The sequence below is a fragment of the Bactrocera neohumeralis genome, unplaced genomic scaffold (genome assembly GCF_024586455.1).
Source record: "Bactrocera neohumeralis isolate Rockhampton unplaced genomic scaffold, APGP_CSIRO_Bneo_wtdbg2-racon-allhic-juicebox.fasta_v2 cluster11, whole genome shotgun sequence".
NCBI classification, from domain to species: Eukaryota; Metazoa; Arthropoda; class Insecta; order Diptera; family Tephritidae; genus Bactrocera; species Bactrocera neohumeralis.
Window position 1 is genome coordinate 12,059,985 of NW_026089624.1, and position 15,338 is coordinate 12,075,322.

The 15,338-nt window shown below is 37.6% G+C and overlaps 2 protein-coding genes and 1 long non-coding RNA gene across 3 annotated transcripts; 2 read left to right on the forward strand and 1 right to left on the reverse strand.

Annotated features, from left to right (window-relative positions):
- The first annotated feature begins 1,425 nt into the window (after positions 1 to 1,425).
- On the forward strand, positions 1,426 to 2,720 carry LOC126765949 (uncharacterized). Its single transcript, XM_050483697.1, has 2 exons — positions 1,426 to 1,992; positions 2,109 to 2,720. Exons 1-2 carry the CDS (start codon positions 1,579 to 1,581, stop codon positions 2,550 to 2,552), a joined length of 858 nt encoding a protein of 285 aa, XP_050339654.1. The 5' UTR covers positions 1,426 to 1,578; the 3' UTR covers positions 2,553 to 2,720.
- A 415-nt stretch (positions 2,721 to 3,135) lies between these two features.
- On the reverse strand, positions 3,136 to 15,158 carry LOC126765991 (uncharacterized). Its single transcript, XR_007668692.1, has 3 exons — positions 14,807 to 15,158; positions 3,288 to 3,847; positions 3,136 to 3,224 (listed from the first exon to the last, which is right to left on the reverse strand). It is a non-coding gene; the product is annotated as an uncharacterized LOC126765991 (long non-coding RNA).
- LOC126765948 (uncharacterized) lies at positions 12,353 to 13,610 on the forward strand. The gene is made up of 2 exons (XM_050483696.1): positions 12,353 to 12,919; positions 13,036 to 13,610. Exons 1-2 carry the CDS (start codon positions 12,506 to 12,508, stop codon positions 13,477 to 13,479), a joined length of 858 nt encoding a protein of 285 aa, XP_050339653.1. The 5' UTR covers positions 12,353 to 12,505; the 3' UTR covers positions 13,480 to 13,610.
- Positions 15,159 to 15,338: the final 180 nt, after the last annotated feature.

Here is a 15,338-nt window from a genome sequence, read left to right on the forward strand (position 1 = left end):
GAAAACTGCGCTGTCAAACTGCTGAAGTGACAGCTTATAACTTACGATATACGGCATACTAATTAGTTTGCCAGATATTGTAAGCTATAAGCAATGTGGAGTCTCCACAGGCAATAGGCACGGCAATACAGTAAGTATGACATACATTTTATCCTGTCGAGATGCCCCGTAATGATTTAGCAATGGCAATAGCAATAGATTTGACAGTTAGTAAGCCATAAATTTTTGACTGTCGAGATGCCCCGTTATGTTCAGTTTTATGTTGCTGCAAAGTATTTAACTATGATAGCATTAAATTTACCTCGGCACAGTCCATTGATCAGTAATTTAAATTTGTGAAGAAGAACATTGTCTGACCAAAGTCGTTATCAGTTTCTTGGCACAATTCCGAATTCTTTGGCGCCGCGATTTGAAGGTACCGTTGGAATGAGGAAGTCCTCCTGATTAAAAAATATTTGGGGTTATAGGTACCGCAATCGCTTAGTTTACGAGATATTCGACCTTAAAGTTCAAAAATTCCCACATTTCGAACATTTCAACAAGCTATTTTACCACATTAAACACACTTTACTCACATTTTTCATTTCAAATTAATTAAATTAAACTCTAAACTTTTAAATAAATCCACATTTTACACTTTTAACAGTCTTTTTACCGAAGAAATCTGTATTTTAAAAATTACATTTTACACTCGTAGTGAACATCATGTGTGAGCGCTGCCATGTGATAATAAGGAAATTCGCTGAAATGCCTTTTTTCCTAAAAAATTCCTCTATTCATTCATGTGGATATGTTCTTATGTAATTCAATAAACAAATAAGTAATATTATACAGTAATATTATATAATAATCTATATATATAAAAGAAGTTACATTTCCTTGGTAATCTTATAACTCAAGAACCGCCAAATCGATTGACACAAAAATTTTAGAGTTCGTTCCTACTTATAAGGAGGTGGTTTGTGTAAAGTTTGTTTGGAATCGGTGCAGCCGTTCCTGAGTTTGACATTTTTTGTGAGTAAATACACTGTACCAAAATCAAGTATTTGCAATACGATTTATCAATTTTACATCGTGCTCTCATTGCGAACAGAATATTAATTTTCTGTCATTGGAATTCAGTTGACAGTTTTCTTATGTGCTTTGAGTTCTTTTATATCTTGCTCTCATTTTGAACAAACATACTTTTGGTGAGTGTTAACCATGTGTTTCTTTTTTAATTGTATTTTAATTGCTTCATTTTTATATATATAGTTCAATTGCCAAGCGTTACTTAATTTCACAATTTTAATTTGATCTCATTTTCCGGTGAGTGTTTTCTTTATTTGCACAATTGAGGTTATGTCCAGTGTGAGTGTATGTGAATTCATATTTCCACGCACACACATTGAAGTTTGAATTAAATGTATAATTTTTTCTAGAAATAATTTTCAATGTATTGCTTTTACATTCAATTAGTCATACACTGTACTGAAAGAATGTCACGTTCAAGACGTTGGCAGACGTTCACGTCAATCAAATGCTAGAGCGTTAAATCGAAGATCACAAAGTGAAGAAGATCGTGTTCGACGAAATGAAATGGAAACACAACGACACAGACGGAGAACTCACTTGGATAATAGTGAAGCACCAAGAAACCGTCGTGGGCGTACGTCCGTTTATGATATACGTCAAATGGAACAAGCGGCTTTCAATTACGATGCCACCATTGATTACAGCATGTATGCCTACATTGGCCAGATGAATATAGAATGTATACATTGCAAAGCATTTAAATTTAAAAACGAAACGCCTGGCATGTGTTGTGCTGGTGGGAAAGTCAAATTACCGGTGCTAGAACTTCCGCCAGAACCTTTGCATTCATTGGTTTTTGGTAATTCGCCAACGTCAAAGCATTTCCTCTTAAATATTCAAAAATACAATTCATGCTTTCAAATGACATCTTTTGGAGCTACAAATATTATAAAAGATGGATTTATGCCGACGTTTAAGGTGATTTCTTCGTGTGAATTAGCAATATCATTTTTAATTTATGTGCCGTCCCTGTGTTCGATGTTTTTAGAAATTAAGATCCGTTATCATCTATATATATTTCTCGACCGTTACAGATTCAAGGTCAAATATACCATAGAGCTGGGTCTTTGCTACCATTCCCAGATGGTGATCATAAATTTTTGCAAATATATTTCATTGATGGTGAGAATCGAGAATTAAATAAGCGCTGTGCAATTTCGACGAATACGAGAAGATCAATCGTGAATGAATTGCAAACATTCTTTCATCAACACAATGAATTGGTGAAATTGTTTAAAGTGGCACCCGAACGGATGCCCTCCGATGGCCACAAAATCATAATAAAAGCCGATAAAACACCAATTGGGGAGCACACCAGACGATTCAATGCACCAACGATTGATGAAGTAGCCATTGTTGTGGTTGGCGAACAGTTTCAGTCACGAGACATTGTTTTGTATCGTAGAAATGAGAATTTACAACGTATTTCAGAACTCCATCGCTGTTATGATGCATTGCAATACCCCATTTTGTTTTGAAGAGAAGACGATGGCTATCACATCAACATACCAATGATAAATCCAACAACTGGTACATATACATTTTATTTTGTTTAACACGTTCGCGTTCATTTGAATTTAGCGGGTGGCTGCCAAATAATCACTTAATTTTTCCATACAAAATTGAAGAGCGGGAATTCTCGCTTTTTTTTCTACAGGTTAATTTTTTTAAATTTGAACAAAAAAAAAATGTATTTCCTATGCCTGTCGGGATTTCCCGGATGAAACTTCCCCTCAACAAACCATAAATGACTGGCACGTTAACTTTGAACGGGGATTCCCCAAATTAAATTTGTTTGAATTGCGGTTGGCCTGTCAGTGATGGTAGTTCACGACTTTGCCAGCATTAAAAATGTGCAGCGGTAGAAAAGCCCCATTCAAATAGCACGGGAATTCCCGCAATTGTTTTATTGAAGGAAACATGAATGACGGGAATTCTCGCAATTTACGCGAATGTGGTAAATATGATTTATAAATCATTTTCATTCGCTAATTAATTTTTGCAATACAGGTCAATAATCAACAAAAAAGTCAGTGCGATGAATTTTTAATCGTACCGATTTCCAAAGCAATTGATTGCTGAAACAATTACAGGAGGTGATGGATATCCACAGTATCGTCGACGATCAACTGAAGACAACGGTAAATCAACTGTAATTAAAATTAAAAATCAAGATGTTGAAATCGATAACCGGTGGATAGTTCCGTACTCACCGATGCTGTCAAAAATGTTCAACGCTCACATCAATGTAGAATATTGCAGTTCTGTAAAATCAATCAAATATATTTGCAAGTATGTGAATAAGGGCAGCGATATGGCTGTTTTTGGAGTGGCTCCTGAGAATAATCATGACGAAATTTTGCAGTACCAAATGGGGCGCTATATTAGTACGAATGAAACTGTATGGCGTATTTTATCGTTTTCAATTCATGACAGACATCCGGTTGTTGTACATTTGGCAGTTCATCTTGAAAACGGCCAACGTGTTTACTACACTGCGGCAAATGTCGAGCAAAGAGTAGTAGAGCCACCAGTAACTACACTGACAGCTTATTTTCAGTTATGTGAAACTGATGAATTTTCCAGGACTTTGCATCAACAAAAAAATTTCAACGTCGCAAACAAGGCACATCTGTTGATGGTTATCCAGGTATTTTTCGAACAGATGCTTTGGGACGCATTTATACAGTTAGTTCAGCTAATGTTGAATGTTTTTACTTGCGACTTTTGTTGGTGAACGTACATGGACCTCAATCATTCCAACATTTACGAACTGTTAATGGTCAATTGTGCGCAACATACCGTGAAGCATGTCAACACTTGCATTTGCTGTAAGATGATACGCATTGGGATGCTACGCTTCGTGATGCATCAATTGTTTCTCCACCAATTCAAATTCGTATGTTATTTGCGATCATAATATCAACATGTTTTCCATCAAATCCACTGGAATTGTGGAATAAATACAAAGAGTTCATGGCTGAAGACATTTTGATTCGACTTCGACATCGTTCCAATGATCCTGCATTGCTGCTGACATTGGAAATGTATAATGAAGCCTTGATAATGATCGAAGATTTGTGCCTTACGATTGCAAATAAGACATTAGGGCAATTAGGGCAATCCACCAAATCGTTTTATGCATGATTTATTTGAACGAGAATTGCAACGCGAACTGCAATTCGATCGTAATGAATTGCGTGCGTTCGTACAAACGTATACTCCACAATTAAATGATCAATAAAAGTATGCATATGACACAGTGATGCAAGCTGACAATGACAACACTGGTGGATTGTATTTTTTGGATGCACCTGGCGGCACTGGAAAAGCATTTTTGATTTCATTAATACTGGCAACGATTCGGTCGGAACAAAAAATCGCATTGGCACTTGCTTCTTCCGGAATTGCAGCTACATTACTTGATGGCGGCCGCACAGCACATTCCGCCTTGAAATTGCCATTGAACATGCAAGCAATTGAAACACCAGCATGCAATATTTCAAGGAGTTCTGGAATGGCTAAAGTCTTGCAACAAACCTCCATTATTTTATGGGACGAATGTCCAATGGCCCATAAAAAATCTTTGGAAGCCTTAAATTGAACATTACAAGATTTGAGACGGAGTTTACAGCTGTTTGGCGGTGCATTAATATTGTTATCTGGTGATTTTCGTCAAACGTTGCCTGTTATTCCGAGATCAATACCAGCTGATGAAATTAATGCATGTTTGAAAAGTTCATTTTTGTGGGCACACGTACAAATGCTTTCGTTGACGACCAATATGCGTGTGCGTCTTCAAAATGATTCTTCAGCACGTGAGTTTTCAAAGCAATTGCTGAAGATTGGCGATGGAAAAATGGCAAGTGATCAAAATGGGTTTATCACGTTACCGAATAATTTTTCAATAATTGTATCATCAAAAGAAGAACTCATTGATCGCGTTTTTCCAAATATTGCTCAAAATTATAAGAACCATGATTGGTTACGAGAACGTGCAATTTTAGCACCAAAAAATGTCAATGTCAATGAATTCAATTTCCACATCCAGGAAAAATTTCCAGGTAATTCGGAAACGTATAAATCCATTGATACTGCTATGAATGATGAAGACGCAGTCAATTATCCGGTTGAATTTTTAAATTCTTTGGAACCACCAGGCATGCCACCGCATAATTTGAATTTGAAAGTTGGTTCATCGATTATACTTCTTTACTTCTTCGAAATCTTAATGCACCGAAACTTTGTAATGGGACGAGACTTTCAGTGAAGAAATTGATGCCAAATTTAATTCAAGCAACAATTCTCACTGGCAAAGCAAAAGGTGAAATTGTTCTAATACCGCGCATCCCATTAATACCAACGGACATGCCATTCGAATTTAAACGTCTTCAATTTCCTGTTCGGCTATCTTTTGCTATGACCGTCAACAAAGCCCAAGGGCAAACGCTTCAGGTGTGTGGAGTTAATTTAGAGGAAGCTTGCTTTTCTCACGGTCAACTGTACGTTGCATGTTCGAGAGTTGGAGCCACGAAAAATTTGTTTATTTATGCACCACAAAATAAAACAAAAAATTGTGTATACAGTTGTATTAAATTGAACATTGCTTTTCTTTTTCATTATTGAAATCAAATCTTTTAAGCAATCAATTTTTTGCGTAGAGAAACGCGCCGGGTAACGCTAGTATTATATAAAAATATTATATACATATGTATATTGTCACCTAATATACAAAAAAACGTATTATCAAAAATAAATGGATATAATAACCAAAATTTAACCATTTTATAACGAAACTCAATATATATTTTTTTATTTTAACGCAGAAAGGAGAACTATGCCAAAGTAAAGGCTTGTTTTCCTCATAATTGTAAACAATCTAACCTTTTCAACGATGAGTGCGCTAAGTGATTTTGAAATTAATAAATTTAGGTAAAATATACCAAAATAAATGTGAACTCATTTCAATGTTTAGAGTGTATATTTAAATATAAAAAGTGAAAAACGTGAAAAAATTTAGTGAAACATAGAGAAATACCATGTGTTATTAGTGCAAATTTTTGAATTTTTAATCGTGAATATTTTAAAAAATGAAAGTTATTTTTATATTATTTTTGGATATTTCTTCTCTGGAGAAGCTCCCTTATCCGCACATACCCCATTTATACGAAAATTCGGGTTTTTTTACCCCTCCGCCAAAGTAATCGGAATCGTGCCAGTTTCTTCAACATTCGAAATTACCTACTTATTACTTCCAAAATCGTTACCTCGTTTACCGATTCCAAAATTAAAGTTAACAGCTTCTCGGTTTCTTTCTGCTGTGCAGCCTCTTTTGGATCAGAAAGAAAATGATCGCACCAATCGAATTTTATCAGATTTTGTAATATGTGTTCTGCGTTCTCGTTATTGTTACCACAGAAACTGCAAGCTACTCCTTCCTCGTGGCCGTACTTATGTAAGTACTCCCTGAAGCATCCATTCCCTGTTAGGAACTGCGTCATGTAATGATCTACCTCCCCGTGTTTTCGTTCCATCCATGCTTGTATGTTACCGATTAAGCGGTATGTCCATCTCCCCTTGTTTGATGTATCCCAGCGTGTTTGCCATTCGTTTAAGCTGGCTTGTCTTTCTACTCTACAACAAATAGCTCGGTGTTTTTTCGAGCACTAATGCACGCATTATATGGGGCCAATGGGCCGAGTTAAACGCGTTTCTCAAATCAAATGTGACGACCTCACAATATTCTTTGTTCCCGTACATCCAACTGTTTCCTTCAATAGCCTTTCTGCTATACCTGCAACTTTCTTGATTGCATCAAAGTTGAACGCTTTCTACGAAAACCATATTGGTTATCATCCATCTCCTCTCCTTCTCCTTCTAAATGATTTTCTAGACGGGTACAGATTATTCGCTCCAGGATTTTGCCCATCGTATCGATCATACAGAGCGGTCGATAGGAACTTGGTTCTCCTGCCGGTTTGTTTGGCTTCTGTAGTAGTACCAGCCGTTGTACTTTCCAAACTTTTGGAACACTCCTTCACGAAGGCAACGTGTGTATAAATCCGAAAATGGCTGTGGATGATAGCTGATCGCAATTTTAAGAGCCCTATTCGGAATACCATCTAATTCTGGTGCTTTGCTATTTTCAAAGCGCTCAGCAGCTTGAACAACTTCCTGCTCGGTGATTTCTGGCGCATCTGAGACTTTTTCGCGATAACAATTTCCTTCTTCTTGATTTTGTTGTGGGAATAGGGTCTCTACAACATTTTTCAGTAATGAAGGGCATGTAGGCGCTTGACATTTGCTACCTTTAATCCTTGACATTACAATCCTATACGCTGCTCCCCACGGATTTTCGTCCACTTTTTCACATAATTCATTAAAACATGTCATTTTGCTCTTTTTAATTGCCTTTTTTAGGTCGTTTCGTTTTTTTTTTTTGAATGCTTCTCGCAGGCTGTAACAATCTAAGCTGCCCATGTTTCGTTGAAAACGTCGCCTCGCTTTGTGACTTTCACATCTTAGAGATAAGATTTCTCGATTCCACCAATAAGCAGGCTTTCTCTGTGCGGCTGTCCTCTTTTTATTCATAGCGGCATCACAGGCTTTGCTAAAGTGTTGTACCAACAATTTAGCCTGTTGGTCTATGTCATCAGTTCCGTTTACGTTTTCATCCAGCATTAACTTATAAGGCTCCTCATCTACGGTTTCAATTCTCCACCTTTGGACTGCACCTTTTGGAGCCAAACATTTCGCTGTTGCATATTCTTGCTTATACTTAACATTATAGCTAAATGGTCACTTTGAGAATATATGTCACATATCCGCCAGTCTATATATCGATATAGCACCCTGCTGGCAAAAGATATATCTATAATAGAGCCACGCCCATTCTTCTCGAAGGTGTTTTGTCTTCCTGTGTTAAGCAGTACTACGTCTAGAACACCAAATGCTTTAAGTAATGCGCTACCTCTCAGATTTGTATTTTTGCTGCCCCATTCTAGCGCCCAGGCATAAAGTCACCTGAAATTATATTAGGTGTAGTTGTCATCGCATCCTTTACCAAGTCGTCAAGTATTTTTTCATATTCAGCATGTGGTATACTTGGCGGTATATAGCAGCTGTAGAAAGAATTCCCCCATATTTTGGCTCTTGTATAATATGCCTTGTCAATTAGTGGTTTGTCTTGCATCGTCTTATCTCCGCATGCCCATATTGCAGCCTTTTTTGTGGTATCGGAAATCCACTTGTCAGAATCTTTATTTTTATACTGTTCACAGATTAATGCAACGTCAAGAGATCTTGGGCCGCTTCGCAGTGGTTCAGGTTGATTTGTAATATTTTCATCTTCTAGGTTTTTTGAGCGGTGCTGAATATATGGGGCATTTCCGGCTTCCTATCTGATGGTCTATGTTTGTGCTACCACTGTGTTTACATGCCTTGCAGGAAGGATTGTTAACACAATCTTTAGCGAAATGACCCTCCTCTCCGCATTTAATACAGCACTTGCTCCTGTCTTCTGGGTTGCTGCATGCTGTCGCCATATGTCCATACTCTAAACATCTGAAACATTTCTTCAGTTGCGCTTTTTCCCTGATTCTGCAGATTGACCAGCCGATTTTTATCTTTTGTGCTGCCAGTAGGTTCTTTGCTTCCTGTGCATGAAGGCTTATGATAGCTTTTTGCGTGTCTGCATATGCATGTCTGATGCTTTTAATGCTTTCTACACTAAATAGACGCAGCTCTTCAAATTCTGAACGAATTGCCTGTGCTATATCCTCTTTCGTCGTTATATCGTCCAAGTCTCGCACTTCCACTGTAATTTCTTGTGTTAGAGATCTTATTTGTGCCTGAACTCCTAGTACCTTCACTATCTCCTCTCTATATTCCTCAGTACTTCCTGTCTGCGCTTTCTTTAGCTCCAACAGTATCTCACCTTTAGCTGTCTTTTTAATTCGTAAGACATTTTCCCCAAGCACTTGCAGGTTTTCATTCAGCTTAACCGCCCGAAGTATGTCTGCGTAAGACATGTCACCGGTTTTTGCGATAACTATTGCTTCTGGTCGAAGGCGTGGTACGGCGTTTTCCTTCTTCCTGTTTTTATTTTTTTGGGATTTACTTAGTATCGTGATCCAGGTTTCTTCCCTTGCCGCATCCTTTTCTCCTCCCCCGAGATTTCTGCTTTCTCCTGCTTTCACAATTGGTTCGTCATGCGTTGTTTTAGTTCTTTTTGGAGGGGTTCGTCGCTTTATCTGCTTGTCACGTGGTCTTTTCGGTGTGACTTTAACAGTCGTCTGTTCCATAGCTACTCTTCTTCCTAAGTTAGCTTCCCGTTGTCGAATATGGTCATCTTGTGCACGGGTGTAGAGCTTCGATATTTCGCTAAGCAGTTCCCTCATGGGATTGTTGATAGTGCGCTGTGGCGGATGCATCATATCCGTTAGCTTTTGTATCATATCTCCAAGTTTATACATATGATCACGTTGCGACTGTGCTTCTTCCAATATCGGGGTGTTCCTCTGAAGCGTTGGGGGTGATGATTTCGACCTCACTGGTCTTTGTGCGGAGAGCACCTTCGCTGGCGATCTAGCCAAACGCGAGGCTTTTTTAAAGGGGTCTACTCCTGACATCGTCAATTGACTGGTGACACCGCTGAGCTTGTTGCTGCTATTGTTGTGTGTTTTTTTATTTATTGTCTCCATTTATCAGTTTAACCAGCGCATCGTGTGCAGGGGGGCGGGCCGAAATAGACAGGAACGGGTATACCCTCGGGGGCTATGCCTCTACCCCAGTTCCCTGAGGCCTGTCCTACGCTTTACCGGTTCCGGTAAACTCGGACGAACCGGCGCTTGCCCGGAGCAACGCAGTCTACTAGTTCTGCGCCCAATGTACACTTCCTGACCAGGGCCCGAATGGGCTGGTTACTGATTCACATCGTGGCTGACACTTCGGCAGAGCTGATCACATCACCCTCTCCACACCACCAGTGTAAGCAGCTGGTGATGCTTTTAGGGACTCCCATTGCGCCCCGGTATGGACCGGTCTTGTTTACAGCCGCACCTATCATGGTGAACAGACGCTGACCAGGAAGCCGCTCACTTTGAGTCCATCGCGCCTGGATTTTGGTCGGTCACCTATACTAGAGAGGCGGCAACTGTTCGCCTCTGTCGCAGGAGTTTCATCGGCTTGGCAGGCTTTTATACCGCATCCTCCACTCCTGCCGCTCATCGTAGGGGGTTGCTTATTCGTTTTAAATTATTTCGCAACTAACCTGCTACGACAGGCCGTCCGGCGCATGTTTTGAGCTCTTGCACTCCTTAAATCTTTTATGTGGAAAACAAAAAAGGATAAAGATCCTTTTGTTTACAAATGTATTTCTGGGAAAAATAAAATAATAACAAAGCATAAAGATCCTCTTTTTACAAATGTATTTCTGGGAGAAATAAAATAATAACAAAGGATAAAGATCCTTTTTTTACAAATGTATTTCTGGGAAAAATAAGAATTCATATTTTCGGACTACTATATAATAATTGTGGAATGCATTTTATATACCAATTAAAAAATAAATAGAAAACGAGCAATGATATTTTGATTTTTGCTATTATAAGTATATTAAATTTAAGATTTCGCTTATTCCCAACCCAATTTGCATAATTTTTCTGTAAATTAACAATATTAAACTAAATATTAATTTTTTAGAAAAATGATATTTTGAAAATGTACTTTATTTTTATTATATAACACAACCGTCTTGATAGTCGCTCTTCTAATTTTCATATTACCGAAATGAAAATGCCGTCGGCATATGTGCAAATGGGATATGTTGCCTCTTCGAAATTTTCATAGAAATGAAAACTGCGCTGTCAAACTGCTGAAGTGACAGCTTATAACTTACGATATACGGCATACTAATTAGTTTGCCAGATATTGTAAGCTATAAGCAATGTGGAGTCTCCACAGGCAATAGGCACGGCAATACAGTAAGTATGACATACATTTTATCCTGTCGAGATGCCCCGTAATGATTTAGCAATGGCAATAGCAATAGATTTGACAGTTAGTAAGCCATAAATTTTTGACTGTCGAGATGCCCCGTTATGTTCAGTTTTATGTTGCTGCAAAGTATTTAACTATGATAGCATTAAATTTACCTCGGCACAGTCCATTGATCAGTAATTTAAATTTGTGAAGAAGAACATTGTCTGACCAAAGTCGTTATCAGTTTCTTGGCACAATTCCGAATTCTTTGGCGCCGCGATTTGAAGGTACCGTTGGAATGAGGAAGTCCTCCTGATTAAAAAATATTTGGGGTTATAGGTACCGCAATCGCTTAGTTTACGAGATATTCGACCTTAAAGTTCAAAAATTCCCACATTTCGAACATTTCAACAAGCTATTTTACCACATTAAACACACTTTACTCACATTTTTCATTTCAAATTAATTAAATTAAACTCTAAACTTTTAAATAAATCCACATTTTACACTTTTAACAGTCTTTTTACCGAAGAAATCTGTATTTTAAAAATTACATTTTACACTCGTAGTGAACATCATGTGTGAGCGCTGCCATGTGATAATAAGGAAATTCGCTGAAATGCCTTTTTTCCTAAAAATTCCTCTATTCATTCATGTGGATATGTTCTTATGTAATTCAATAAACAAATAAGTAATATTATACAGTAATATTATATAATAATCTATATATATAAAAAGAAGTTACATTTCCTTGGTAATCTTATAACTCAAGAACCGCCAAATCGATTGACACAAAAATTTTAGAGTTCGTTCCTACTTATAAGGAGGTGGTTTGTGTAAAGTTTGTTTGGAATCGGTGCAGCCGTTCCTGAGTTTGACATTTTTTGTGAGTAAATACACTGTACCAAAATCAAGTATTTGCAATACGATTTATCAATTTTACATCGTGCTCTCATTGCGAACAGAATATTAATTTTCTGTCATTGGAATTCAGTTGACAGTTTTCTTATGTGCTTTGAGTTCTTTTATATCTTGCTCTCATTTTGAACAAACATACTTTTGGTGAGTGTTAACCATGTGTTTCTTTTTTAATTGTATTTTAATTGCTTCATTTTTATATATATAGTTCAATTGCCAAGCGTTACTTAATTTCACAATTTTAATTTGATCTCATTTTCCGGTGAGTGTTTTCTTTATTTGCACAATTGAGGTTATGTCCAGTGTGAGTGTATGTGAATTCATATTTCCACGCACACACATTGAAGTTTGAATTAAATGTATAATTTTTTCTAGAAATAATTTTCAATGTATTGCTTTTACATTCAATTAGTCATACACTGTACTGAAAGAATGTCACGTTCAAGACGTTGGCAGACGTTCACGTCAATCAAATGCTAGAGCGTTAAATCGAAGATCACAAAGTGAAGAAGATCGTGTTCGACGAAATGAAATGGAAACACAACGACACAGACGGAGAACTCACTTGGATAATAGTGAAGCACCAAGAAACCGTCGTGGGCGTACGTCCGTTTATGATATACGTCAAATGGAACAAGCGGCTTTCAATTACGATGCCACCATTGATTACAGCATGTATGCCTACATTGGCCAGATGAATATAGAATGTATACATTGCAAAGCATTTAAATTTAAAAACGAAACGCCTGGCATGTGTTGTGCTGGTGGGAAAGTCAAATTACCGGTGCTAGAACTTCCGCCAGAACCTTTGCATTCATTGGTTTTTGGTAATTCGCCAACGTCAAAGCATTTCCTCTTAAATATTCAAAAATACAATTCATGCTTTCAAATGACATCTTTTGGAGCTACAAATATTATAAAAGATGGATTTATGCCGACGTTTAAGGTGATTTCTTCGTGTGAATTAGCAATATCATTTTTAATTTATGTGCCGTCCCTGTGTTCGATGTTTTTAGAAATTAAGATCCGTTATCATCTATATATATTTTTCGACCGTTACAGATTCAAGGTCAAATATACCATAGAGCTGGGTCTTTGCTACCATTCCCAGATGGTGATCATAAATTTTTGCAAATATATTTCATTGATGGTGAGAATCGAGAATTAAATAAGCGCTGTGCAATTTCGACGAATACGAGAAGATCAATCGTGAATGAATTGCAAACATTTTTTCATCAACACAATGAATTGGTGAAATTGTTTAAAGTGGCACCCGAACGGATGCCCTCCGATGGCCACAAAATCATAATAAAAGCCGATAAAACACCAATTGGGAAGCACACCAGACGATTCAATGCACCAACGATTGATGAAGTAGCCATTGTTGTGGTTGGCGAACAGTTTCAGTCACGAGACATTGTTTTGTATCGTAGAAATGAGAATTTACAACGTATTTCAGAACTCCATCGCTGTTATGATGCATTGCAATACCCCATTTTGTTTTGAAGAGGGGACGATGGCTATCACATCAACATACCAATGATAAATCCAACAACTGGTACATTATACATTTTATTTTGTTTAACACGTTCGCGTTCATTTGAATTTAGCGGGTGGCTGCCAAATAATCACTTAATTTTTCCATACAAAATTGAAGAGCGGGAATTCTCGCTTTTTTTCTGCAGGTTAATTTTTTTAAATAGTCTGAACAAATTAGGGAATTCCCGCCATTACCACATGTATTTCCTATGCACTTTTGTCGGGATTTCCCGCATTTCGTTTTATTGAAACTTCCCCTCAACAAACCATAAATGACTGGCACGTTAACTTTGAACGGGGATTCCCCAAATTAAATTTGTTTGAATTGCGGTTGGCCTGTCAGGGATGGTAGTTCACGACTTTACCAACACTAAAAATGTGCAGCGGTAGAAAAGCCCTATTCAAATAGCGCGGGAATTCCCGCAAATGTTTTATTGAAGGAAACATGAATGACGGGAATTCCGCAATTTACGCGAATGTGGTAAATATGATTTATAAATCATTTTCATTCGCTAATTAATTTTTGCAATACAGGTCAATAATCAACAAAAAAGTCAGTGCGATGAATTTTTAATCGTACCGATTTTCCAAAGCAATTGATTGCTGAAACAATTACAGGAGGTGATGGATATCCACAGTATCGTCGACGATCAACTGAAGACAACGGTAAATCAACTGTAATTAAAATTAAAAATCAAGATGTTGAAATCGATAACCGGTGGATAGTTCCGTACTCACCGATGCTGTCAAAAATGTTCAACGCTCACATCAATGTAGAATATTGCAGTTCTGTAAAATCAATCAAATATATTTGCAAGTATGTGAATAAGGGCAGCGATATGGCGGTTTTTGGAGTGGCTCCTGAGAATAATCATGACGAAATTTTGCAGTACCAAATGGGGCGCTATATTAGTACGAATGAAACTGTATGGCGTATTTTATCGTTTTCAATTCATGACAGACATCCGGTTGTTGTACATTTGGCAGTTCATTTGAAAACGGCCAACGTGTTTACTACACTGCGGCAAATGCCGAGCAAAGAGTAGTAGAGCCACCAGTAACTACACTGACAGCTTATTTCCAGTTATGTGAAACTGATGAATTTTCCAGGACTTTGCATCAACAAAAAAATTTCAACGTCGCAAACAAGGCACATCTGTTGATGGTTATCCAGGTATTTTTCGAACAGATGCTTTGGGACGCATTTATACAGTTAGTCCAGCTAATGTTGAATGTTTTTACTTGCGACTTTTGTTGGTGAACGTACATGGACCTCAATCATTCCAACATTTACGAACTGTTAATGGTCAATTGTGCGCAACATACCGTGAAGCATGTCAACACTTGCATTTGCTGTAAGATGATACGCATTGGGATGCTACGCTTCGTGATGCATCAATTGTTTCTCCACCAATTCAAATTCGTATGTTATTTGCGATCATAATATCAACATGTTTTCCATCAAATCCACTGGAATTGTGGAATAAATACAAAGAGTTCATGGCTGAAGACATTTTGATTCGACTTCGACATCGTTCCAATGATCCTGCATTGCTGCTGACATTGGAAATGTATAATGAAGCCTTGATAATGATCGAAGATTTGTGCCTTACGATTGCAAATAAGGCATTAGGGCAATTAGGGCAATCCACCAAATCGTTTTATGCATGATTTATTTGAACGAGAATTGCAACGCGAACTGCAATTCGATCGTAATGAATTGCGTGCGTTCGTACAAACGTATACTCCACAATTAAATGATCAACAAAAGTATGTATATGACACAGTGATGCAAGCTGACAATGACAACACTGGTGGATTGTATT

Coding starts and splice junctions, on each gene's coding strand:
- LOC126765948 (XM_050483696.1), top strand. CDS start 12,506: ATGGAAACACAACGACACAGACGGAGAACTCACTTGGATAATAGTGAA. Junction 12,920..13,035: donor GATTTATGCCGACGTTTAAG/GTGATTTCTTCG, acceptor CGACCGTTACAG/ATTCAAGGTCAAATATACCA.
- LOC126765949 (XM_050483697.1), top strand. CDS start 1,579: ATGGAAACACAACGACACAGACGGAGAACTCACTTGGATAATAGTGAA. Junction 1,993..2,108: donor GATTTATGCCGACGTTTAAG/GTGATTTCTTCG, acceptor CGACCGTTACAG/ATTCAAGGTCAAATATACCA.